The 25,817-nt window shown below is 43.8% G+C and overlaps 1 protein-coding gene across 5 annotated transcripts in view; it reads right to left on the bottom strand.

Annotated features, from left to right (window-relative positions):
• Positions 1 to 25,817, bottom strand: part of SEMA5B (semaphorin 5B) — a 268,777-nt gene that overhangs the window by 18,405 nt on the left and 224,555 nt on the right. For 4 of the 5 annotated variants that reach the window (XM_035331907.1, XM_035331906.1, XM_035331909.1 and 1 more), the window contains 10 exons: positions 25,683 to 25,800; positions 19,136 to 19,317; positions 15,889 to 16,032; positions 14,227 to 14,374; positions 12,629 to 12,854; positions 11,767 to 11,985; positions 9,875 to 10,045; positions 8,829 to 8,978; positions 7,874 to 7,918; positions 4,555 to 4,760 (listed from right to left, as the gene is read on the bottom strand). In XM_035331907.1, the coding sequence (XP_035187798.1) occupies positions 4,555 to 4,760; positions 7,874 to 7,918; positions 8,829 to 8,978; positions 9,875 to 10,045; positions 11,767 to 11,985; positions 12,629 to 12,854; positions 14,227 to 14,374; positions 15,889 to 16,032; positions 19,136 to 19,317; positions 25,683 to 25,800 (1,609 nt within the window). Of the gene's footprint in view, positions 1 to 4,554; positions 4,761 to 7,873; positions 7,919 to 8,828; positions 8,979 to 9,874; positions 10,046 to 10,080; positions 11,293 to 11,766; positions 11,986 to 12,628; positions 12,855 to 14,226; positions 14,375 to 15,888; positions 16,033 to 19,135; positions 19,318 to 25,682; positions 25,801 to 25,817 lie in introns of those variants that run through there. The other variant, XM_035331910.1, reaches the window with a different exon arrangement.

The raw sequence follows: 25,817 nt of genomic DNA, 5'->3' as shown, positions 1-25,817 counted from the left end.
TTCCCCATTTTCTGGTAGCTGGCTTTATATTTGCTGTATAATTTGGGGCAACTACAGCACTCAGTCCTATTCAATTTATTGTGCATTGTTCTGGTTTCCTCCTAGGAACCTGAGATACTCGGTGAAATATCCAATATTTAGGTTCCATTTTTCATTGTCATACCCTGCTATCTCACTCAGTTTTCACCTCGCCGCCCCCCACATACATTTGCTCATTGACATAAATTGCTATTTTGCTTGAGTACAATTTATGTGTTTGGCCCTTCACTTCTACAAGAGCAGCAGCGATGCCTAGAACAGATGCAATGCTTTTAAGTGCTTCCCTAGCTTATTGGAGGCGTCAGTACAGAACAAGTTTGACTGCATGACTCATGGCTAGAGCTATGTTTAAGGAAGGAAGGATAAAGGGAGGTCTGTCCAGCACAATCGAGAAGAAAATCTGCAGAATCATCATCATAACCATCCTGCAAACTTACATTTCTCAGTAATCACATCTGGCTTGATACAAAGGCCATTGCATTTTGGATTTGGACCAATGTGCAGATGCCTTTGCCTGTCCACACCCCGTGTAGAGTAAAAAGTTGGCTCTCTTTATTGGCAGAGGATATAGCAAGAGGAAGAAGTTCAGTCCAAACCTTTTCTTCATGTGTGGCTGTTCCTAGAGCTCCTAATTCACAAGAGCTCAACCTTGACCCTACATCCTCCTGCTTCTACTGCAGGATCATCTGGATTTCCATCAGCATGATGCTAACAAGCAACTCACATGAGTAAGACACTGACTGGCTGAAGCAAGATGTCACAAAAGAGGATCTTCTCTCTACTTTGATAGCCAGATATTAACTAATCAGTGTGGCAGTACTGGAAAGGCTGTAGATGGTTCTTTAACACATCATGCCAAAATGTGAAGAGTGGATAATTTTTATTTCATTATGGTCTTGTTCTGCACAGACTTCAATATTGTCAGAGTGCCGTATGAACTTTAACCAATTAATGAAACATGAACTGCTTATTAGCTGACCCAAAAGGTCTCTCCCCTCCGATCTGTGAATAACAAATGAAAATCAACGTGCTGCTGGTAAATGCATATGCATGAAATCTTTTAAGACATCATGGCTAAAATAGCTAATAATAAACCTCACAGCATTCCTGAGAAATCAAAACAGGAAGGGAAAAGCAGCCAGCAAAAATAAAACATTCTTCTGCGAAACACTGCCTAGACAAGTTAGCATCAGCTAAATGATCAATAGGTCACCATTATGTATGATATTTACATCTGAGCTGCGTTACTGCATTGCTGGGCTGAAATGTCCAACAAGGCTCATATCAGCTAGCACTTCCTTCATTAAAATCTGCCTTCATATTAAATTCACCTTGATTTATGTGTTTGCACTCAGTGCTGTACACTTGAATGTAACATTGCCAAAATTTCTACTGTGTTCACCTGCTGGTTAGAGAGCAGAGATATTTCAAGATGAAAACAAACTAAAGATGGTTGCAGAAGGCTTAGTATTATCAAAGAATAGAAATAATAGAGTTTTGCATATGCTCAGCCTTCTGCTGCCATTATGTCACGGTGTATTATCATTTTCTGCTACTGAAAAATAGTCTACACACCATGTATTTCCTTAATCATGGGTTGATTAACTCCTTGACACACACACACACACAAACCTGCAACAATTCTTTTGCTTTCATCAACTAAAAAATGTTTGGGGGAGGTTTTTTGGCATCTGCTGTGTAGAAATTTACTTGGGCTTCAAATCTGGAATTTCAGGTGTTTTCACTTTCTTTCACGTGCAAACGTTTGAAATTCAAATGGGCCCATATACAAGCTTAGTCCAACTCTTATTTTCCAGAAGGTGAATTTTAGCTCCACCTTCACTTGAATGTTAATTGTGTAGCATCACAATAAAACCACACATGCTTCCTGAAGGCATGAAAAAATCCCTCCTGACCCTTAGAAAAATCTGCCAGTTATTCCTAAATATAACGCTGGCTAATAACAAGTTCTGTAATTACACAGCACAGAGTACACAGAGCCTTCCTTTTACTGCACTAATGCTACGTTCTTCAAGGCAACACTGAGGAGTGGCAGATTTATAATATTAGACACAAAGATTTCAGTCAAAAGGTTAAGAAAGGCAGGCCAGTGAAGAAGATGAACATATGGAAATATTCCACAGGAATAGAGGAAGGAGGCTTCAATTGATAAACTTTCTGTAAATCTATTGGCCTTATTCACAATGAATATGACTGAGGTTTTCTTAGCAAGTAGTCCCTTGCTTCTCAACATTTTTTGTCTGTAAAATGACTGCAGATTTATGCACTTGAACTGTTTCACTTCCTAACGTTCTATAAATAAGCCTCATCTGGTCTATTTCTCACTATGTCCAAGTCCCTTCTCGCTGAGCCTAACTCATACAGTCCCAGTTAGCTGATGCTTCTGATGCTTTCCTTCACGTAAACTAGACTTTTCAAAACTTGATCTAGTGCCTGGGCTCTTTATGTCCCATGAAAGAAGTCTCTAACAGCTGCTCACTGTTGCTACACACTAGATCAAGTATTCAGAGATGGATCTATCAAAGAGGTCAACTCCCTCCTGGTACCGCATTAACTAATCTGCTGCTATTTTAAACTTTGCTTGGCCTTGTTATTACTTCTCCTCCACTGCACCGCTTTGCATAGACATATTGCATTTCAGAATCCACTTACCCAATCAATCAAGATCGTTCTGGAAATAACTTAATTCTCCTAAATTATAGCTATTCTTCCTATTTTAGCATAATCTGATAAGATAACACAGTATAAATTATGAAGAAAATGTTAATACAAAGCCAACCCTGAAACTATCTGCTTTTGCCCACAAAAAAAAAATTGCCTCTTACCTTCTTTGTTGCTATGTAAGAAATAAGGGGATACTCTTGCTCACTTTCATTCTTGCAAGCCTTTCTCACTTGTGTCTTCCTATTGACTTTGCCACAACTCCTCACACAACTGAAAGGATTACTGTCATAGTTTGAAGCTTCCAGGATCAGGTCCCAGTTCTTTACCTGTGTTAATAATTTATTACCTAGCCCGTGTATGCAGAGTGTGTAGAATAATACATCCTGTGAAACTGTTAAAAGCCTCTGAAAATCCCAATATGTCTGCCGCTTCCCTCCCATCTAGATCAATATTTATTTAATTTAAAAAAGGAATCCAATTTGCCGGACATGATTTACTTTCCACAAATCCATGCTGACTCGCATTATGATGCCACATTCTTATTAAACTGTATGCAACTGTAGCCTTATGCTGCTAGGAAATGTATTTTTGAGACTGCATTTATAAACAGCAGAATCCTCTGAGGGGCTGCAATGCCCAGCACAAGGAGTTGAGCAGATCTTTATTGCCCAACTGGTCTGTTATTTTCCACCTCAAACTGTTTTCCTTTAAAACACCAAAACAACATCGACTCTTCAAATGACTTGATGCAAGCTCTTAATTTTGATGCGTACTTACATCGCAAGTCATGCCCATTTATCGGGAGTTGTCCTGTGCCCTGCATTATAAAGTCCCTGTGTAGAAACAGTTCCCAGTGCCCAGGGAGTTTAGTCTGTGGCAATGGTCCCGCAGCTGATCTGATTGTTGGGCCTCAGTCAGAAGCCAGGCCACAGACAATCATAATGTCAACAGCACAGAGCTATACAAAGGAATAAGCAGCTGCAGGGTTTCTTTCTGTTTTGTGTCACATCCCAAACTATGTTCCATGCTGTTCAAGTGACCTTAAGCAGGCTGTTCCTCTCATGGTGACACAAAGCGCTTGCATTCATCCCACTGCTCAGTTCTCTGATCCCTCACTTCACCTGGAGACTGATACTCAGGTACAGTGGTGTGCTACTGTTTCAGCATGTTGTCTCTTGCACCTTTAGTTCTGTCTTCTCAGCTAATGAGTGATGTTCTCTTTAGCAAACAGACATGCCAACAGACTGTGTCCCTTCAACCTTCTCCTGAGGCTTCAGCTCGCAGAGCTGCTGCTATTATTTGAATTTCTGCATGCCTGTCTGGGGATAAATCCTGTCCAGTACTGACAGAGGGTGCAGAACCCTCTTTGCTTTCTCATTCTCTCCAATTTGGCAGTTCCTAAAGCATTTCCAGAATCTCATCCTACCAATAAGCATTTTCCCAGCTATTTGTCCAATGAAATTTCTGTTTTTATTCTTCCTCCCCTCCGTTTCCTCTTACCATGCACTAACAAAGCACTGAACTGAGCTCTTACTCATTTCTTAGAGGACAATTTGTATACATACAATAGTCAGAATGGCCTGGAGTATGTTGGTACGTACTTGCCAGACTGGCATTCATCAGTAATGTGAAACAGAACAAAATCCCATTGCAATAATGGGACTTTTTAACCCCTTTGTGATAGCACCGCTAAATGCCCCTTCAGCCCCACATGTAAGGCCAACAGCTGGGCACAGAAACACAAACCCACCCAATTCAAACCACGGCATAAACACAGAATTGTTCAGGTAGCATCACGCTGTTTGTGGTATTTCTCATCAAGTACCCTACCTTGAACTCCATGGGGGTGTACTTCTCATTCTTGGGGGTTGTGTTGCCCTTGTAATGGAGATGGTTGGGAGTGGTTGGGTGGATAACCGTCGACTCCTGGGACTGCCTCTGACAGCGCTGGCAGTACACATAAATCACAAACGTTAAGAGGCTAGAGCCAAAGAAACAGGAGACCCCAGTGGCGATCAGATGGATGAGACTAAAACCTGCAAGGGAATGACAAGAGATGCTATTTTTAAAGAACAGCCTTTTTCCCTCTCCCGACAAGACCACAGGTGCAAATCAGAGCTATGACATCCTGGGATCAACATTAATAAGCTGTTGAAGCCCGAGTCTTACGTTCCAACATAAACTGACATAATCTCCCTGCAAATCGGTCTCCCCACTGCAGCTCTGCCTTGTGCAGTTTAACAGGTTCATGCATTGTTTTCTCAAAGCTCCCTCCCTGTCTCTCCTCTCTCCCCTCTATTGATATTGAAACTAAACATTATGTTAAGCTGACAGCTAAAGAAATGAGCCGTACAAACAATGCACATTAATGGATTCCAAAGCATGTGCGTATCATGGAAATAAGGGGATAAAAATGCTCAGTGTTTCTCTGAAGGGGAAGGAAAGGAGGGGAAAGCCCTTTTTGTCAGCTGCCCAAAATGCTTATGCGACTGTGTGTCGGGTGGGGGAGAGACACATTCCTCCCCCGTGTAATCCAAGTGCACTCAGCATTCTTACTTACTCACAGAGGGGTACTGCCCTGGCCACCTCTGCACTACTTTAGGGGTGTATTTGTACTGCTAACGGTGAAACAGAATCCTCAAGGGAACAGGAATGATAGGGAGAAGAAAGGAAATGGGGGTAACAGCTTGAAAAAAATGCTTTGGTTGGCTTTCACCACAAAGAGAAGAAGGCAGTTGCAGGCAGGTGCCAGTGGGGTAGCTACAGTGTGATTATTTCAAAAAGCAAAGCTCCTGGACTATAAAAGCCTCCTACAGAGATCTCTCCATGTGAGCTTTCAGCAGACCCCTCCAAGCACAGTGCTGACCCCAGGAAGGAGCTGCAGCGCTGGGAGTACCTGCCTCCCCACTGCGGCTGGTGGGGAAGAAAGTCAAATAGCACTCTTCGTTCCTCACCTCCCTTCAGAGTCTCAAACCCCATGGAAAATCACCAACAGATCTCCACCAACAACAGAATAAACATTAGTGACCCTTACTGCCACCAAGTTAACGAAGCAACGAGAGGCACCCTTGGGTGGCAAAACTTTACAACACTGTTGCCTTTTGCTGTGTGCAGGGGAGAATCTACAGAAAAAGAATCAGCAAGGTGACCACAAATGTAACTGCCTTTCCCTTGCTTTTGCTCTGTAGTCTTTCAAACAGGAATGACAGGGGCCTAGTGCCTGGGAGGGATTCTCCACTGCTGCTCCTCCAGGGCAGCTGTCCTGGGGCCATATTGGTTTGGTGGGGTCTGCAGCAGTAAAATTCCTGTAATACTTAAAAAGCCAATCCGTTTGGACAGACCGCTGTGTTGACTTAACTGTGTGCAGAGAAATGGAAGGGACTACTCAGAGAGTGGCTTTAAATGAGGTTCATTCGCAGTCTGATCACGGTGTTCCTTTTTTTGGTGCCATCTTACCTTTTAACTGATATGCTTTTCAGATGAATTCTGCCCATTAGTCTGCTGCTCTCCTCTAATCTTTAGTTAAAAAATATCCTCCTGAGTTTAAAAGGAACCAAACCAATAGAGTCCTACAGCAAAGTAATGCACTTCAATCATAATTACAGTAAGGAACATACAGAATTTATTAGACTGACAAGCTACATTTATTTTTTAAACCACACTATAGAATTCTATTGCAAGATTACCACTTTCTATTGTGTTTTGGATGATGGTCCAAAAAACAGCAGAAAGACGGTAATTTCCTACTAAATGTTGTAAGACTCCCAAAAAGACATTTCCTTTCTAAAAGAGCTCTGCCTCACTCCAGAGAGCTAAAACACAGAATATGCAACTGTGCTCAGTGAAGCCACCTAACACTGTCTCATTCTCCTCCTGTCCAGATTTCCTTATATTGCAGTGAACATTTCATTTCACTGTTACATTTCCCAATTCACTACGGTAGGAAATCCTTTCTAAAACATAAAGCTCTCTTACATTTCACTCTCATCTTTTGAAGACCCACCTGATTTTTCAGGTGAGTTTTAGCAGTAAGGGATAAAATGAGTAATTTTGTCTGCAGTACTTGAGTCCCCAGAAGGGAAACTTTTTGATTCTTCACTCGGAAAATACAGATTTTTTGAGATGCGTCAATTGAATTTCTGTTGACTGGCTTCCTTGCCAAATACCGCAGAATGCTAAGTAATTAATAAAATTAGCTAAGGTAAGATGCAGATTACAACAGCAAATATAATGGTGGAAAAAGAAGGAAATGAGAATACAGAGCATAACAGCAGAATGCCACCCATGGGAAGGAAGCCTGGAACAGATACATTGCACTCTCTGAGGGAGAAGGAGTGATGCAGAAAGCCGGCTGTTATGCAGTAGGTGCCGAAATCTTAATTGCATTGATTGCCCCACAGTCACAAACCACACGTGGCATGCTCTTTTTTGCCATGATCTGCACAGGGATAAGAGATTTTGGCAGCCTGCAGATCATCTAGATTTCACAAAAGCAGGGGTGTGATGCTAGTGGGAATTGACATAGTCATTAGTGTGAAACTAGCATTTTAAAATGTCGAAGGAACTTGCCATTTTCTTCAGTCTGGATTTTTATCACAGGGGCTCCTAGGGCAGTCGAGAAGTGACACTAATGACTGGATCTTTCCAATTTACATGCAGAAAGGAGACAACTTCTTTGAGAGGTGAGGACTTCAGTGAAAGAAAGTGCTTGGAGGACAACTATGAACTCTAATCTAGTCCTATATCCGCAAAGGAACTGTCTAAGAGACCCCATTCAGTGAAATCTTTATAGGTTACTTAAAAACTCCTGCCTTCAAACAGCTGGAGGCTTACAGTGGTAAAATGAAGACTATCCCTTCGTTCTCCTGAACCATTTATCCTGTGGGTAGAGATAGACAAGCAATTTGCTCCCTGGTAATTAATGACCATTGGTGGCCAACCCAAACCCCCAAATAAATAAAAATCTTGGAATTGACAAGTGGCCAGTGTGATACATTCCTCCAGTCTGACTCAGACAGCAAGACTCCAGTGGAATTAAGGCTATCACTGGGATGTGAACTGTATAGATTAATGGTTCAGTTGATACTGCACAGGGAGAAAAGAAGCCAGGTTAAGATAAAAACAAGATATATAGTTAGTGGTATCCTACCTCCACAGTTTGTGCTCTCATCAATGCTGGAGGCTGGTAGGATCACTAAACAAAGACAAGAATATTGGAGAAAGTTGTCATTTTGCCACCACTTTACTTCTTTAAATAATTAACCACCCCCCAAGCTCCAGACATGAAAAGCTGCTCCTGTGTTCTGCAGCAAGCTGAGAGTCTCTCTAAATTGAATGGAAAGCTCAGAGTGTAAACCACATGCAACAAAGCCTCTCCAAAGACCTGACAATTACAGTACTGTTACCTGAACACTGTTTAGATTCTTCAATTTAGGGGAAAGAAGGTAGCTGAGAGAACCATGGAAAAGAGACTACCACTGTCTAGAAATCTCAGATTTTTAAGCCAGGTCATTATAGTCCAGAAAAGAACATTTGGAAGGTGTTATTCAGCCTAGACAGATATCGAATATTTTCCTGAGAGACTCATATTCCGCAAAACATAGAGTAGAAAATGTTAATGACCGTCTATCCATCAACCATACTGCTCTGTTAGACACTTGATTATTCTCCCCACTTCACACACCAGTTATCTTCACCTGCCCCACTTTGTTTCTTCACTCTTTTAGGATGCTTCCTTTGATACCTGAACTCAAGGACCTTCTGTTGCCTGCATCCATGCTGAGAACAGAGCTCACTTTTATAACCCAGCCTAAGATGAACTATGCAAAGTTAAAAGTTTTGATTCAGGTGAAGCAATACTAGTTATTTATTACAGATCTAGGTAATTCTGTTTTGTAAGAGAGCTGAGCTACCCCAAAGGAATGCCAGCTACCCTGTGCCTGCAACAAGGGAGTTGATAACATATGCATCCATTTGCTTGTTTTTCTAGAAGCATACAAACCCCTTTTATAGTAGAAAATACCTCACCCTAGCTTGACACTCTGGGGACGAACTGCTTTTCTGAACTGGCCCACCCTTTCCTTCTCCAACAACATTGCACATACCTGGAATTTCATTATACAGGCAATCCTGGTACTGTGTGCTGTTTCCAACGCACTGAGAAGAGTCTGGACTGTGCACCTCGCAGTAACGGCTGCGGTACTGGATACCCTCCTCATTACACAGGCTCCACTCTGACCACTCTGACCAGCCACCTTAAATCCAAGATCAGGAAAACACATGGACAACATCACCAAGAAGAAAAAGGATCCCTTGTGGAAAACAAACTTCTCCCATGCTGAAGGGTGTCTAGATCTTCACCTGGGCCTCTCTCACACATAATCCAGTGGTTTTCAGTGGAACACTTCAGTGGACACCCTACTTGTCAGACTGAATGCTTTCTTAACACAGACTGAACCGACCCTTGGTGGAGCACTGCACAGTGCACAGTTGTTTTAATAGCTCCTATATTAACTCTGCAGTTAAAGATGTACACAGAGTTGGATGGGGCAATGTTGCACCAGGACCTCCAAATTTTAGGTTGTCTCCCAGGCATGTCCCAAGCAGCCAGCACAAATTATAGCAGTTAAAAAGCTTTTGGTAAGGTTCCTAAGGGCAGGAGCCAGCCTGTGCTAGATCAGAAATACACAACAGTGAATCAAAACCAGCACAGATCTGAACCGTAAACTCTGAGTTGTAGCACATGTTAATCTGCCAGTCTGTAAGACAAAAAAAAAGGAAGGATAGCCCCTTCAGCAACTGCATAGGTTGATGCTTCATAACTCCTTGTGCTTGTCTTGTAGCTTCCACATTCAAGAACCAAAGTCCTGCTTTTTCAATTACTTTAAGTGGATCGTACATTAACAAGCTTTTGCCAGGCCAGCACTAGAATGCCAAAGCATGGTCTAGTGAACAAGTACCAAAAGAAAGGTGATGTGTTTGATTTGAATGCTAGGATGTCTGCTTTTTCCCTGATTCAATATACATTTACTGAATGATCAGAAAAGCTACTAACTGATGGTGTTCCTGTTTTACTTTTTAAACATTTTGTAGATGTGTCTTGCTCCCACCACCACCCAAGCCAGCCAGAGCAGGGATGAGAACTGGCTACCTTCACATGGGTGCGTGTTGCAGAGGGCCTCCTCAGTGTGCAGCCCAATGCAGATATCCTCTCCACTAGATGGAGCTGGATTGGTGCAAGTCCGCGTGCGCTGGTAGTGTCCTCCTCCACAGGTTGCTGAGCACTGAGACCAAGGAGTCCAGCAAGACCAGGAGCCTTTCACTGAAGGGTATGGAAAAGCAAGGAGAGAAAGGTGCATGCAGTTGGTTACTCCTCTCACTGTGACAAAGCAGGAGAGTCCCAGTATCTCACCTTCCAGGTGTACCCTGCCCAGGCTAGCTAGCACTTTCTTGCACCCCAGGACATTTGGTCCTGACAAGAGCTTTGTATCAAGAGAGGGTTTGAAGGTGCTGCACTCTGTGGATGCCAAATGAAGTCTACACACAAACGGACTCTGCATCATAAAGCACCATAACAGAAACTATTCCTTAGGGTAGTCACTTTGTTGTTACACATCTTTTTACAAAACAGCTTTATTGTTATTATATTGTCTTCTGACACTTCACCTACAGCAACAGCATATTTACGTGGAAAAATAGTGTTGTACAACCTAAGTGGAGTTTATATGGCACCTTTCTGCAGGGGACCCCAAGTCTTTTAGTCCCAGCCTTCAAAAAAGAGAAGTTCAGAGGCTTTGTATGAGCGCAGTCCCTTAACACTTTAATAATAAATCCAGGGAGAGAATTAAGAACCCTGGTTCCCAACCCCTCTTGTCAGGTTACTAGACTACCTGATTTTCAGGTCCACATGCCACTACTTCAGGAGACAGCAACCTCATGACTTAGTGCAAGATGAACCCAGGATTTGTGTATACATATTGAGTGAGGCAGGGAAGGAGGGAGACACAGAGAAATAGCAGTCATGCACTTACAATAGATTGTAAAACATCATAGTGTCCAGGGAGAGAAAACAGCACAGAAGAAGGGCACAGACATTAGTGAAAAGCCACTGAAGAGTTTCCAAAATAGTACTAATAGCTGCCTTTATAGTGCTAGAGTTACTTTCTTTTATAGGCCACAGAGTGCAATATTTGACACTCTTGCTATGCGCTTGCTACACATTCTGATCATGTTTTCCTACCTGCATTGGCACTTTATCTTTGCATTGAATTTTAATATCATAATAATACTATAATAATATGGCATTTTCAAGTGTAGGCCACAAACTATATTGCCAGAGTTAGATAATTGCTAGAACTGCAAAGAGGCGAAGTAATTTGTGTAAGATCACTTAAATTTAGCTTAGATAGCTGTTATAGAGCAAGGAGAATGATAAGAGAGTGAGAATACATTAGTCAATAGTCTATTATTACTATTCTGGACCAGGAGTGCAACATAAACATGAGGACAAACTTGAAAACCAGGAAACCAGGCAAGAATACTCCCTGCTGGCTGTGCAGGAAATGGTAACTGATGTCAAGAGTAGATGCCCATCGCAAGAACAATACGTAAGCAGGAGAAGGGGAAGAAACAAGTGTTCACAAGAAGAACTGCCACATCAAGCATCTCTCTACACAGCATTAAGTCACATTCATTAAGCCCGTCTCCTCACCAAGGTGCAAGTGCACCATCATGCCCTCCACTGGATGGAGCAGCAAACCTGCTTGAAGCAAAACACTGCTAGACAAGCCACGATACTACTTCCTTTAGAGGACGTGGCTGTTTGGCCCTCTGTGCCTAGGTGAAACATTAGTCACAGCACCAAAGTGTGTGTGGATCAGATACATGGATCATTACAATAGCTTTCAAATAAATTAAGGGTAAGTCCCCCAAATTAAAAATAAAAATAAAAAGGCAGAATGGAAATACTGATTTTTGGTGGCTCTGCCATTAAGACGGGCAAGAACAGCTCTGAATTTCATGCAGGAATATAATCATGGTTACCTGGGCAGGGATGTGGGTTGCAGTCTTGGTACTCCATCGCTGACCCCACACAGGGCAATCCACCATTTTTAGGTTCAGGGTTTGTGCATGTTCTCTTCCTGATCCTAAAGCCCAACTCACAGTCCCTGGAACAGGAAGACCAGGCCCCCCAAAAGGACCAGCCCCCATTGATAATCCGTGCAGAGGTCTTACCAGTCTTGAGGAGGTCATCAACAAGAGCTTCAAGGAAAACAAATAAGACACCACATGATCACAAATCAATCAGTTGCTGGGCTTTTAAAAAGGACTTCATCTCATGAATACAATCAGGATTTATGTGCCCTGGGGACGAGTTTCTGTTCTTAGCAAGTATTACAGGGTTACAGCATAGCTAGAAGGGAAACAAAATCTGTGCACATACAAACTGAGTCTAGCAATAACATTGATAAATGACCCTTCTGGGTAGCAAACTATGGCAGTTCAAGCTGTGCCCTCAGGACACCGCCTTGGATCACAGCAGTAGTGAAGGGAATAACCCCAGAGGCAGTGCACAAGGGGACCTCCAAAGAGAAAGAAAAGACACGCTATCCCATAGAACAGCTTTTTTCTCTCTCTACACCCTGATCACTTGCCTGTTCTCTTTGGGGCAGCTTGGCAGTACCAGGACTAGATCTATATATACACTACCACAAGCACAGGGATCATAACAGTGTTGACAGCTAAGTCACAGGGCTCTCTCCATCCCCATCATTCTGCTGTGACACCAGTTGTGCATGCCAACATTTATGCAGACACAACTAGTTTCTGGCTGTTCTGAGAGGATCCCCCTTCCACCACCAAATCTAGGCTTTCCCTGCAGTCCCCCAGAGCTGACAATACATACAGTCAGTATCGCACACCGCCGAGCCATCATTGGGACAGAATCGACTCTCAGTCTTCTTCCTCCCAAACTGCAGCTCGTGGGGATCAGAGAGCTGGGCACGACACGTGTAGCGGAAGCGCTGCTCCTGGCGGGCACCGTTCTGGGTGATGTTGACAGGCATCCAAGGGGTCCAGGGTGTGTTCCTACGCACCTCTGGGCAGCTCTCTGGGTTGCAGGTCTTATATTCCTGCCAAGAAGGAAAACTACTTTGACCTTACTTATCAGACAGCAGCAGACTAACTGACAGAGATGTATTTACACCCTAGAAAACAGGGGGGTACGCGCTGGATCTAAAACAACCTCCATTCACCTTCTCTAACCTCACAGATACAAGACTGTGCATGGGGACTGTGCAGAGGTGCCTCAGGTGGACCTCGAGGGTGGACTATGCTTTCTATTTTTATGTCTTCCTCAGGTTTGTGTTTCTCTGCTGACTCAAGTGTTCTTGCCCATCTGTGTCCTGTGGGGCTTAGAAAGCATGGTACACGGTACATCGTGGGCAGGATAATAATTCAGGCAGTGCATAATCACAGCAGCAAACTAGTTTTCTGCTGTGACCCTAATAAGCTGCTCTCAGGTCGGCTTAGAGGAGCCCCATGAGGACAAAATGTCAGTAAGGTTTATTCCTTGAAAAGTTTTCTGTTTTAAGATGGTTTTAGATAATCCATTTTTACAGCTATATTTATTTTTGTTTGGTTGGCTTTTTGAATCCTCTAGTGGGGACTATGAAACATTTGCCATCTTTAGTGGAGAGATGAGCATCCACAGAGTAGAGCCAACATTAGGATGGATAGGGATGTGGTGTTTCAGGCTCCTTACAATTCTCACCACCAGCAGGAGGATTCCAATGAAAAGCATTGAGTCCTTGTCTAAAAATAAATAAATAAACCCATACTTGCTGGCAGAGGGAGAGCAATGTAATGCTTTAGGACTTTATGATTCTAGAGTAAATGCCAAACAGCTTGTGAACAGATGGGAGGTTCCAGATCAAATCTGCTTACACTGAAAGAAAACTCTCCATAAAACTAATTAAAACATCTGCACAAAACAGCTGCCAGAATAGGAAAGGGAAAATTAAAGAGAAAAAATTGGTAGCCACGGCCTCATTGATGGGTTAACTGGGTGTTTGACCTGTTGTTTACTCAAGTATGACAACAAGATTCATTTCTGATGTATGCAGGGCCTCCTTGACTCAACAGGGTCATCCTTGGGAGTGGGATAGAATAAAAGAAATATAGAGTGCTGCCAGTTAAAGGACTTGATATCTAAGCCTAGAGAGGCCTAAGAAGTTCTCTGTGTGCCAATCTGTTCTTACCTGTACACACACACAGACACACACACAGACCCACACACACTCAAACCAGCTTCACTGACTTCTGGAATCTGCCACCTCTCTGCTTCCCAGTTCATTTCAGCATCCTCTCCAGCAAGAGCTGAGGATAGCAATTTCTTCTAGCTTGAGAAATAAAACCAAGATGGAGAGAGGAGTTACATAACAAGTCCCTAGAAGCTAGATGTTAATAGGTGTCCCACATGCAATGACAACAAACAATACATACCACAGCACAGCCCGGACACGTATTTCCATTTTCACAGGACCTCTGCCTTGAATGAATTCCTCCACCACAATTCACACTACATTTATTCCAAGGACCCCACGAAGACCAAAAAATTGGTAATGGACAAGGACTGTTCTCATTACAGAATCTGAAAGAAGAAAGCATATTGCTCAAATAATGTCCATGTCAGCACAACCCAGCGGCAAAATGATGAAAGATGCAAAGCTACACTGCATACTGCATTTGGGTGCACTTACTGCACGCCCAGAAAGCCAGCCGGAGGTTGACGCAACAGTCAGATTAGCAGTATTAGTGCTCATAGCAGAGAAACGTGCTCTTCATAAAGAGGAGTGGTTAACCAGGCTGAGCTTATGGAGCAAATGGTCAAGACTGTGTTTTTGAAAGTGCTCTAATCAAAACATTTATGCACTGAATTTACACAAGAACACAGAAGCTGAAGCCCATGTGGTAAAAAGAGAGGCAGTGGATGGTAAATATCTAAAAAAACTGGCTTTTATATTTAGTTAACTAATATGAGGTCAGCTCCACATTGATCTGTCACTAACGGCAGGTGCTAAACACTTGACCATCTTCTTGTGCCATGATCTGGCCCTTAGTGTAGTTTGGTTCCTAAGAAACTAGTGTTTGCAACTGGAGCTGAACTAGATGCTATACACATCTAAAGGCAGGCCCTAAATTAATGTTATTTCATGTTCCCTTTAGAAAAGGTAACTTCAATTTCGTTCAGCTTTTTAATCAATATTGTTCTCAAATTGAATCACACAGGACTGTAATTGACTCAGATGTAGTCTTTAAAACCCAAAAAGGACCATTCTGAATGGCCACAAATCAAACCAAACATTAAAATGTCCTGAATAAAGGAAGTTAAATGAATTGCCCTTTGTATTCTGAGAAATGCAGAAAGATCTGTCTTAAGTGACCACTCAAGGGACAAGCAACAGCCTACTGCCAAGCAAAGGTGGCCTTTAATGAAAATGTCAAAGCTGGAAACCAAATCGGGATGCCTTGAAGCATGTGTTTATTGAGGGGTTGGGTTTGAAGAAGCAAAATACTGCAGATAGCTCTGAACGTTAAAAAAGGTATTGTCTTAGAGTGATTTTGTATAAAACTTACTTAGAGGGGGAAAAAAGATGTTTTTCTGATGCCATGCCCTGCAAAAACTCAACCTTGAATCTGTGAGTTAAACTGCATTCTGTCTTGAACTTGTTTTGGTGCATCAGCACAATTAATTTAGACTTAGGAATAGTGTAATTGGTAAGGAAAGCTGCACACGTTCAACTGCCTCCTAAGGGACAGATCAGAACAGCGTTAACTATCTGTAGATTCTGCACTGCTAACAGCAGACACAGCTTCTCCTTTCACTGAGGTGGTCAACCCTCTGTTTTGGGCATGAGAATACTTGTGCGGGTCTCAATGGTCATGCCCGAGAGAAGAGGCAGCTCTGAAGTCTCTGATGGGCACAAGCTCATTGCAAGAGAGTGGCCATGCATGTGAGCAACCTCTTCCCTCCTAGGCTCTGAAATTCCTTCTGCTGTGCATATTCAGCCAAACAGCCTTCCTCTGCACTCATAGAAGATCCATCACTTCCAGCTGCCAACATAACAACAGAAGTGTTCACATGGTGTTGTTAAGGTATCTTACCTCTCTTCTCTGCTCTGTCCAACACAGACCCTGCCTCCATACCGTGGAGCAGGGTTGCTGCAGGATCGCTGGCGGACCTGGAAGCCTATCCCACAGGAGGTGCTACACGGGGCCCAGGAAGACCAGGGTGTCCAAGCGCCATTTCTACCAGAGTTTGAGAAAGAACAGAGTACGGGGGTTACTTAACAGTCTGCCTATGTTGTGCCATGCTTTACAGTCAAACTGATATGTCTTTGATAGCAGAATGCTTGAACCAGTTGAAGAGAGACATTCATTTCAACCAGACTTCACACCAACTAATATTTAGCAAAGGGATTTCCAAAAGTGCTTAGCATTGGCCCTACTTCCTCACCATTGAATTATCTAAGAAATGGATGGGAAGAGAATGAAGCCAATGTTGAATGATTTAGAAAATGCCTGCCAGGATTTGCTGGGCAACAGTGTGGTTGCTACAACTCTCACTGACTATTCCCCCATCATCTCCACCATGTCTCCAAACCCCCCTTTTCTGAGCCAACAGCTGGTCCCAAAGTTGTATCTCCTGGACTCCTCTGCAAAGAGTGCAGATTTTGAGGCTCATCAATGCCAGTTTTGCCAAAGGATATTAAAAAACTTCCCACTAATTCAGTAGGTACTGATGCTTTAAATCTCTTACAGCGGAACTGTTGCCAGCTCCAATCATTCTCTCACAAACCTCATAATATTTGGTGTTTTCCTAAACCCTTCGGCATTGAATCCTATTAGGTGGAGATCTCAAGTTTCATAAAAAATAACAGTAATTGCTTCTAGCTTTCATGGCAGCCTGCAAACATCACTGTAGTGTGACCTTAAATCTGTAGAAACCAGAGGGCAATTAAGAGCTCAGAGGTAGGATAGAATTTCAGGGTTTAATGAGTGATCGCATCTCGGATGAGAAGTGGAAACTGAGCCTGAAGCAAATGTGATGTAAAAACCCTGAGTTTGCACCTCACAACGGAGATGTCGGAACACATGCATGTGGCTGGCTTCTGTGAGGATGCTGCCATGCATTAACTCCACCATGTGCTCACACAGAAGCTGACATTATCATCTTTAAAATCTCCTGATTATTAAAGCTCACCTTGCTCTGATTTAGCTACTAAATCAGAGTAGTTTCACTACTAAACCTCAGAGCCTCACTAAGGCAGGCTGGGAGGAACTGTATCTCATCTCTTCTGTGCTGCAGGTTTCATTGCATTAGAAGCCAGTGGCAACGCTCTGTCTTACAGAACTGCCTCATCTTGACACTTTGCTGCCTAAAGCCAAAAAAAAATCTCTTTTTTGTTGTTGTTGTTATTTTTCTAAAGAAAAATCTTTCTAAAATGTCTAGTCAAAAAAACAACTCAGGTGCTCTCTGGTTCTTGAAAGCTAAGCTTGAAAACAGATGTTAATTTTCAAAGCGTTTACTGAACTAATAAAACTGCTGGCAAGAAATATTTTCTGGCGTAACACCAATGAGGGCAGAGGATGAAAGTTAAAACCCACATTGCCCTTCACACTTTCTCTATTTGTTATCAACTCTTGCCTGTTCTTGGCAGCTTTATTTCAGAATCTTGCTAGATATTTCTCCCCTCCTCCTCTTGCTCTCTCATCCCTCCTTCCCTTCCCCTCTCCTACCCCAAACAAGGTCATAGAACAAGAAATTCACTTACATAAAAATGTTACTCTTCTAAGTTATTCTTCCATGTTTTAACCCACCTACTACATCCCCAGGCCTTAATCCAAAGCAAAGATTATATGTTAAACTGTGATAGGAAGGAATCAAATGGAATTTGCTATTTGCTGCTATTATGGCAAAATAGGGTAAGTAATCTCATCTAAATATTCCTCGGGAAAACAACAATTCTCAGCATTTATTTGTGTGTTCAACATTTTTAACAGAAATGAAGACACTTTCCATGTTCAGATTTCTAGCTTTCTAATAGAACTCATCTTTAGTCATCCTGATTTCTCTTTCAAAAAGAAATCTTAATGCCATATGAAGTCAATTAAAGGAAATTTGAGGGCTGAGGTGGACGTAGGATGACCAGATGTCCCTATTTTTCAAACCATGATGTTTTCCTGTGTCTTAAGATTGAATAATCTATTTTTCATTCCCTGCTCAGAAGCTGTTCTTGCCTCTTTTGCCATCAGAGCAGTGCTGAGAAACCCATCCCTCTGGCGTAATTTGCCTTTGCCAGTGACATGAACAGACAGCCTTGGGAAGGCTCTGCTCAGCCCACGGTGGCAGCACAGGGGTAGGAATGACTACACATCTTTTAGGCAGCACAGCCCACAGCTGGAAGGAGAGATGCCAATTCAAACATGAGTATTGCTGAACATTTGGTGCCAAGACCAGCACTGATCTCTAGGAGGAGTCAAGAGACAGCTGTCCTTAATGAAATGAACATCTGTAAGGAAGATAAAGTAGATAAAAACTGAATTGGCCCAATATTTACCAAAATACTGGCTGGCCCCACCCTGGTTAAATAGTGCTAACCCTATTGCCTCGTCTTTCCTTGAGTCATGACATGATGTAGTCTGAGGGTGATAGGGTAGCATGGGCATAAACACCATGGCTATGTATAAGGCACCCCACCAGAGGACATTTAGCTTCCATACTACTGAAGCATGAGCTCCAGGCTTCCCTGAGAACATGGCACTTGACACAAGGCAAGCTGCATGTGTTGTCTACCTGCTGTGCCCAGCAGACCTGCCTCCTAGATGCCTCTGGCTGCCATGCCAGCATGCTGCAGGCAGCACGCAGGACCGCAGAGCAGCACAGGCAAACCTTGCTCGCAGCCACGCGAGGTCCTGTCTCTACAAGCACCGTTCTGAAGGAGCTCTGCTTTTGGCAACACAGCCTCAGAATTCAGTCTCCGCAAAATAACGATCAAGAGCTTACTGATGTTTTTTACCTTACTGTTATTCAGTTGGCTAACAACTACCTCTGCCTTACTCACCCCCTCCTGATGGATGGGTCACTCCTCACTGTACCCTTCAGGGAAACTGTGGCACAGTTTATGCAAGGTTACCCTTAACATTAATTTGGGGTGCCCAACTTCCAAGGGCCCTGGCCGAGACACCTGAAGGCCCCAGGCTCCTTCATTTTTCACTGACCTCATCTGGACCTCACATACCTCGATTTGGCTGGGATACAACATGGTCACAGAAACACAAGGAAAGAGATAAGCTGTGGACAGACACAATGCTTGTTCCCTTCCCAAAAAGCACAGAGATGCTGAGATACCTTGAACAATTTGCGACCTCAATCCTGGCCCCTTCACAGCCACGACCTCCACAGCGAGGACGAGGGCTGTCACATGAACGTGACCTACACATACAGGAGCCTGTGCTGTCCCCGTCCGAATGCTCACACAGTTGCCATGGGGACCAAGGCCCCAATCTTCCATTTGTTGTCAGGTTTTTCACCTAGTTTAAAAAAAAAAAAAAAAAGAAAAAAAAAGGTCATTAATAGCAAGTTTACATTTCTGGACACAGCCCCACAATAGAAATGCCAAACAAAGCTGCCAGGGGGAATAAGATGCAGCTTAGATGGGAGCTGTCTGTGCTTGTGAGCAGGATTCAAAACAGAGGGTTGTTTTCAGGCTGTGCCACGTCAATGTTTACCTCCAAATTCCACCCCACATACCTAACATGTGCGTGCAGGCACCTGAGCCTGCCCTGCCAGCGCAGCGCCCATCTGCAGGCCGCGAGGCCACCGCGCTCGCACATCCCACAGGGCGCAGCTGCAGCCTCCCCAGCAAGGTGATGGCCAGCCATGGCTGTCCCCTCTGCTTCGCTTCTGCCTCTGGGGTGTTTGGGCCTGTTCCTGCCGAGTATTTCCCGAGGCAGTGTTTGTATAACCACAGCGACCAGTGCAGGCTGGGGCCTCCCTGAGCTTGGCCCTGTCCAAACGCACCGTAAGAACTGCCTCCGTTTCCCAACAGTGCTGTAGCCTATGTGGCTAAGCTGGGTGAAGGGCAGAAAGTGATGGAGATGGTGGTGGCTAAAATTAATGCTTAGGATCATGTACTGGGCTAAAGAGCAAGAATTCATCTCAAAGCAATTTACAGGCCAGGCCACACCAATGTTTGTTTCCTCTGCCCCTTGTTTCATTGCCTGCTCAGTGTCCAGGAGCCTGGGGCTTGAGCTCCCTCTGCACCACATTGAAGTGAAAATGCAGTAGTCCTGTGAGAAAAACAACTGTTCCAGCCCAGGACTGAGGATGACCTTCCAAGAGAAAGCGTGTCAGAGCCTGCTCCCATGTCTTGTTTTAACCATTGCTGCTGAGTCCAAAGATGTGGGCTGAAGGATTGCTGCTGGCAGCCAAGGCTGACTTGAGAAAAGCAGTGCTGCCTGCTGCTCTCTGGATCGCTCCCAGGCCATCACTACCTTCTCGTGCCCACTGCTGCTGCTGGAACCAGCTCTGACAACAAAATTCAGCAACTCCAGGACTATGCCTGGGAGCCTTCTCTGACACCTCTGCCTTGGGCTCCCCCCTATTCCTGCCCAGGTACAGGTGCGCCCCAGCGCAGCTCAGTCCCGTACCATCTGGGAACTGCTGCATTTAGCTCCCACATCAGGTGATACATTTCCACACCATGGTAACAACCTCAGGGCTACACAGCCCCCCTCTCCCCATCACAGAGGTGCTGCACCCAGATGATGTGTAGAGATATAACATCATAGACCACTTGGGCAAAGCAGACTAATGGTCCTGCAGAGCAGAGAACTCTCCCCTGGTTTCTCTGAAGCCTCAACACACACCAGGTAGCACAAGAAATTTGGACACAACAAGCAGTTAATGCAATGCTGAAGGTCTTACAACCATGATATCCTATGGCTACAGGGAGCCCACAGTATTGTGGTAGGCAGCCAGCACTAGGAAGGTTGAAAGTGCTGTGCCAGATCCAAGGTTTGCAGCTTGAGAGTGACCCTGATGCTACTCCTTTAGGAGCTAGGGGTTACCTTGGTTTCCCTCCCATGCCACTTACCTCTCCTTCATCTCTTCTATTTCATGACTGGCTTTCTCCTTGCTACAGTGCAGCATCACAATTCACCCTCCCCCAGCAGCTCCCTCCATCCTCCCCAACCCATGTCCCAAAGTGCAGGGTCCCACAGGTGGGACAGCACCCAAGGCAGCTGCCTGCACGTGGCTCATCCCCATGGGGTCACTCCTGGGGTGGTGGGATGCCCAACAGCTTTGGTAAACCCGTTGGCAAAGGCAATGCTGGGCTTGGCCTTGATGCTGCACGCAATGAAGAGCAAAGAAAAGAGGAGGCTGGGGCCCTGGCAAACGGCCCTGACCCCAAATCTGAGCCAGCTACCGCTGACAAGTCCCACTGTGCCATGCTTGGCTGAGCTGTGCAGCCAGCAGGATCAGTCCCCTGGGCTGCCCCAGAGGGGAATCATTTCTCCTGATTTCCAGACAAGGAAACCAAGGCACAGAGAGGCCACGAGCCTGCTCAGGGTCCAGAAGTGAGCCAACTGCGGGCAAGGGAGCAGTGCTTTCAAACACTCATTGTCTTAAACACTTTGCTCTGGGCTTCTCTGAGCCTGGCACTACATTAAACACTCATGATGAACCTCTGGTGGGCCATCATTTTTCCCTCTCACCCATCTACAGCAACATAAAAAATACACAGCAGTGACCTAGAAGTAATTTAGATCTGTTACTGTGCTTGTCAGGCAGCAGTTGGGGGGGTTTCAAGCATCTGTTGCAAACCTTTGTTTGCAGTAGATTATCATGTCGTCATAAAAATTTGCTCTGGGCTGCAGGTTGCAAAGCAAGACATCCAGAGAAAAGAACATTAAGTTTTGTTGTTGTTTTTTGAATTTGTTGTTTTAAACATGCATGCAGTCAAAAATCAATACTGTTTGGTTGCTAAAAGTCAGGGAGAAAAAGAATCAAAAGAACTACTTGAAGGTATTTAATACTAGATTTTTATCTCCTCTTTTCTCCTGCCTTACAAAAGTCATAATCCAAATATTGGATCATTTCTGTTCATTTCTGAGCCAGAATGCCTTGCTGATTCCAGCAGGGAGTTCTGTTCAGAAATCAATGGTATGATATGGCCCGTGGCTTCAATTAAAAAAAAAAAAAAAAAGCTGACAAATAATTATTGGCTCATAAGTGATACTGGGAAGCAACCCAAAAATTAAACAAATAAGCAGCCATAGCTGAAACGTTGAGATTTATAAACATGTCACGTTGAGAGTGTGGGAAGTTTTTTTTTTTTACTTATGAAATTACATATGGATTATTATTCCATCTTTAAATTCATAACAATATCTTCAAAAGAGCAAACTTAGGAAGTGGGATAAAAACTCATCTGCATTGATCTTTTTCAGGAATATCTTTACAAGGTAAATCCTTTGTAGCCAACACAGTGTCCATCGGACAGAGAGGACATCTTTAAAAACATCCATGATCAAATGCCCATCTGCGATCTGACATTCCTACTAATTCCAGAGTTCTTGTACTTAGTAAACTGATATACTCCTAGAAAAGGTGTCACCATTTTGTTTCTTCCCTGTACCATCTACAGGCTCAATTGCAGGATCTAAAAATTCAGACTGACCGCTCCTACCTCCTGCTGCCAAGATATTTTCAGTATTTATTCTGATATTACTGATAAGGCTAGAAGCATTCCTTGTCCTTTTATTGTACCTGTACCTCCTCTTAGGCTTCACATGTCAACTGCTTATAACTTTATCAAGCTTTGATTATTTCAGCTGGAAGTTTCCATCTTGGCTGTTTGATAGAAGCTGAAAGTTCTTTCAAAGTTTCAAAGTTTCAGTCAAAATATTTCAAGAATTTCTAAAACCAAATCTAGGAGGAAAGAGCATTTGTCCATAAATAGCAACATTTTCTTAGAAACAAGCTAGTGTTCAGGGCAAGGAACTGAACTTTATGCCATTGGAACACCTTTTTGCAATTTCCATTAAAAGCCACTCAAATCTGTCTAGGGTATAAAATTTCTGGGAGGTGGGGAGGAAAACTGTCAGTTTTCAGAGACTCATGGGTTTGATTTTGGCATGTGCAGTCCCCTCTGTGCACTGGGCAGGCTCCAGTGTGGGGCAGGGTAAGGTTATCCTGGGCAGTACAGCTGAGTGGCAGCCACACATGAATTGAGAGGGGCTGACTACACAAGTCTGTCAGTCACCCCAAAAAAGAATTGGGGGATCTAATGAGCAAGAAATTAGGGTAACATGGAGCAGATGCCAGAGGACTGAGATAGGGGTTTGCTGGATACACAAAGTTGGGACTATGATGAAAAACCCATGAGTTAGAGCATCATTTGGATCAGCATAAGGAGGACTGGACACTTAATTGGCATTACTCAGTTCCTGAATTGCAGACCACCATCATCAGTGACACCATGAACTCAGTTACCAGAGTGTGTGAGCCAAATCTAAACTTCCTTTTCCTGCTGGTGGTTCATGTCAGCATCAGTAAGATATAAAGTAGGATACAGCTTTGTATTTTTTTTCTTCTGCTAATTATATATATTAACCATTGCACAATGGTTGATTGACCAGTGCACAATATGTTAAAACACTGTATGATTAACTCTGTATTTAAGGTCCCTTAATATTAGATCTGGATAGTGAGAATCTGTGGTGCAATGTAGTGCTGTACAAAGATGTGCAGAGCAGCCCTGAACAAGCATGTTTGCATAAGATCAGCAGTCAAGTTGTGTTAGTGTTGTGGTTGACTCACAAATGCCTGGCCCTTGTAGGATATAATTCAATAATATGCCAGTTCTGGCTTTAAAAGTTCCTGTGTGCCACTCTCTTAGCTGTGCCAGGACATCTGTTTGTGGGCTAGGCTACAGAAGAACTCCTGAAATTATGTGAGTTAGGAAAAGTTTATTTGGGAGGAGTGATTTTAATCTACACCATGTCACACTGGAGTGTGATCTCACATACAGCTGTACCAGCACAGCTGAGTGCCTGGTGCCTGGCCCAGAAAAGTGGGGTGAGAAAAGCCAGGACTTCTTAAGATGGTAATTATCAAACTGAAGTCTCAGCATGGGCCTTTTTCACCAGTGACAACTGGCATTGGGTCACTGCATTCCTCTGCCTTTCCAGTGGTGAACTGCACTTGCTGCCCTAGACTTGCCTCTGCTGATCATGATCTTTAACCTGCACTGAACACGAAGAACATGCTTGTACGTTGCTGATGGGGGTGCTTAAATGAGCCATCTCATCCCATGCCAGAGGTGAACTAATTCCAGCAAGGGGCAGAGGAGAAAGAAAAAGGAAGCACTTGCATGTGGGTTTTAATGGGCTTGGCAGCCCATCAGTGGAAGAGCACAGAGCTGATGTATGCAGCAGAATGACAGCACCTAAATGGAAAATAATCTACAAGGAAAACGTTAAAATTGTAAAACTAGCACCCCAAGAACAGCCATAGCTGTATATTCTGTGCTGGATTTTTATGACCTTGAAACAATGATCTGGAGTAGCCTGTTCCCTAGTGTGCACCGCAGCAGACATGTTCAAACTAGAGGATTAACACCTCACACACCTATCAACAGACACAGGCATTAAGCAGGACGAGATAACAGCATGGGCAATCAAGAAGCGCTGCATCCCAGTTCAACACAGGAGGGTTATAAACACACAAGCATCTGAATCCAGCAGTGAAAAACTTAAGCCTGCCAAGCTGAGGATGGATTGAAGTAATGACTAATATTTCCTGGGAAAATACGAGAAGTAAGGAAGATAAGGGGAATAAACATCACAGTACCTCCAGATATAAATAGCATACTGAAGATATAACCCATCCAGCCCCCTCTTTCTCTCTACCGGACTTATCACTATTAACATGGTAATTGTCGTTAGATAAAGCAGATAGACATTAATGAGAATTTCTCCTCCCCTCCATCCCTACAACTTATTTAATAAGGCTGGTTTTCCTTCCCAACCACCTCCCAGGTATGGTTCAAGCAGCAGGAATTAAATTTGGCCAGATGGCTTCTGGGGATCACAGCCAGGAACTGGATGTTGAAGTCAGAGAAAAGAGGGTGGGCGGATGGGAAGGGAGCTGGTGAGCCAACTCAAACTAATTCAAGCAGACACTTTCTTTTAGCTGCTGCCTCTCGTGGAGACCATGAATATCACGGAAGTTTGGTCTTTGGCCTGTTGAATTGAGGTTTGAGCTGAACTCTCTCTCATATTCTCTCTTATACAGACTCCCCCCTTCCCTCATGTTCTCTAATAGATATGCATCTTTTTGTTCCCCTGCAAACCACCCATGCACTTCATGTTTCTTTGCTGCTCCCTAGGTGCCTCATCCTGCCTGTGCAACATTTCTCCACCAGTCATCCCATGGGCTGTGCTCAGGGATCCAAGAGGAAAATGAACTGAATGCTGCTCGAGGACACCGTACGTCACCGACTCTGATCTCCCCATCCTGCAGGGAAGTCCATAAGGTGGTGCAGACAGTGGGGCAGCCCTGAGACACCTCAGGTTTCATCTGGGGTTTACATAGTTCTCCGCAGGAACCCAACAACATGATCCACCCTTCTCCACCTAGCAAGGGTGGGCATGAAGGGGACTGAAAGCTTGCTTTGGGATCCCCCTTTTTGGGCAAATAAATACATTGGGTTTCTTTCTGCTCCCAGTAAGTGACTGTGCACAGGTATTAGAGGAAGCATGTGCCACTAGACTCTGAATGCTTTTGTACCAGCCAGTCCTCATCAGGCTGACACACATTCACTAGCAGTATTCCTTTTACACATATGCACAAACTCACATGTCGGTACATATAAAATATTTCCACTTACTGGGCACTCAGTAATATTTTGAGTCCACAGGCTCATGTTGGAACTGTCCTCAATGGTGGTGCATCGCTTCTGCTTGTTATCCCAGCCGCAGTAGGGGTCTCTGGCTCCTAGGCATTCCCTGCATGTGCAAAGAAA

The sequence above is a fragment of the Oxyura jamaicensis genome, chromosome 7 (genome assembly GCF_011077185.1).
Source record: "Oxyura jamaicensis isolate SHBP4307 breed ruddy duck chromosome 7, BPBGC_Ojam_1.0, whole genome shotgun sequence".
Taxonomy (NCBI): Eukaryota; Metazoa; Chordata; class Aves; order Anseriformes; family Anatidae; genus Oxyura; species Oxyura jamaicensis.
This window is presented reverse-complemented; position numbering and strand designations above follow the sequence as displayed.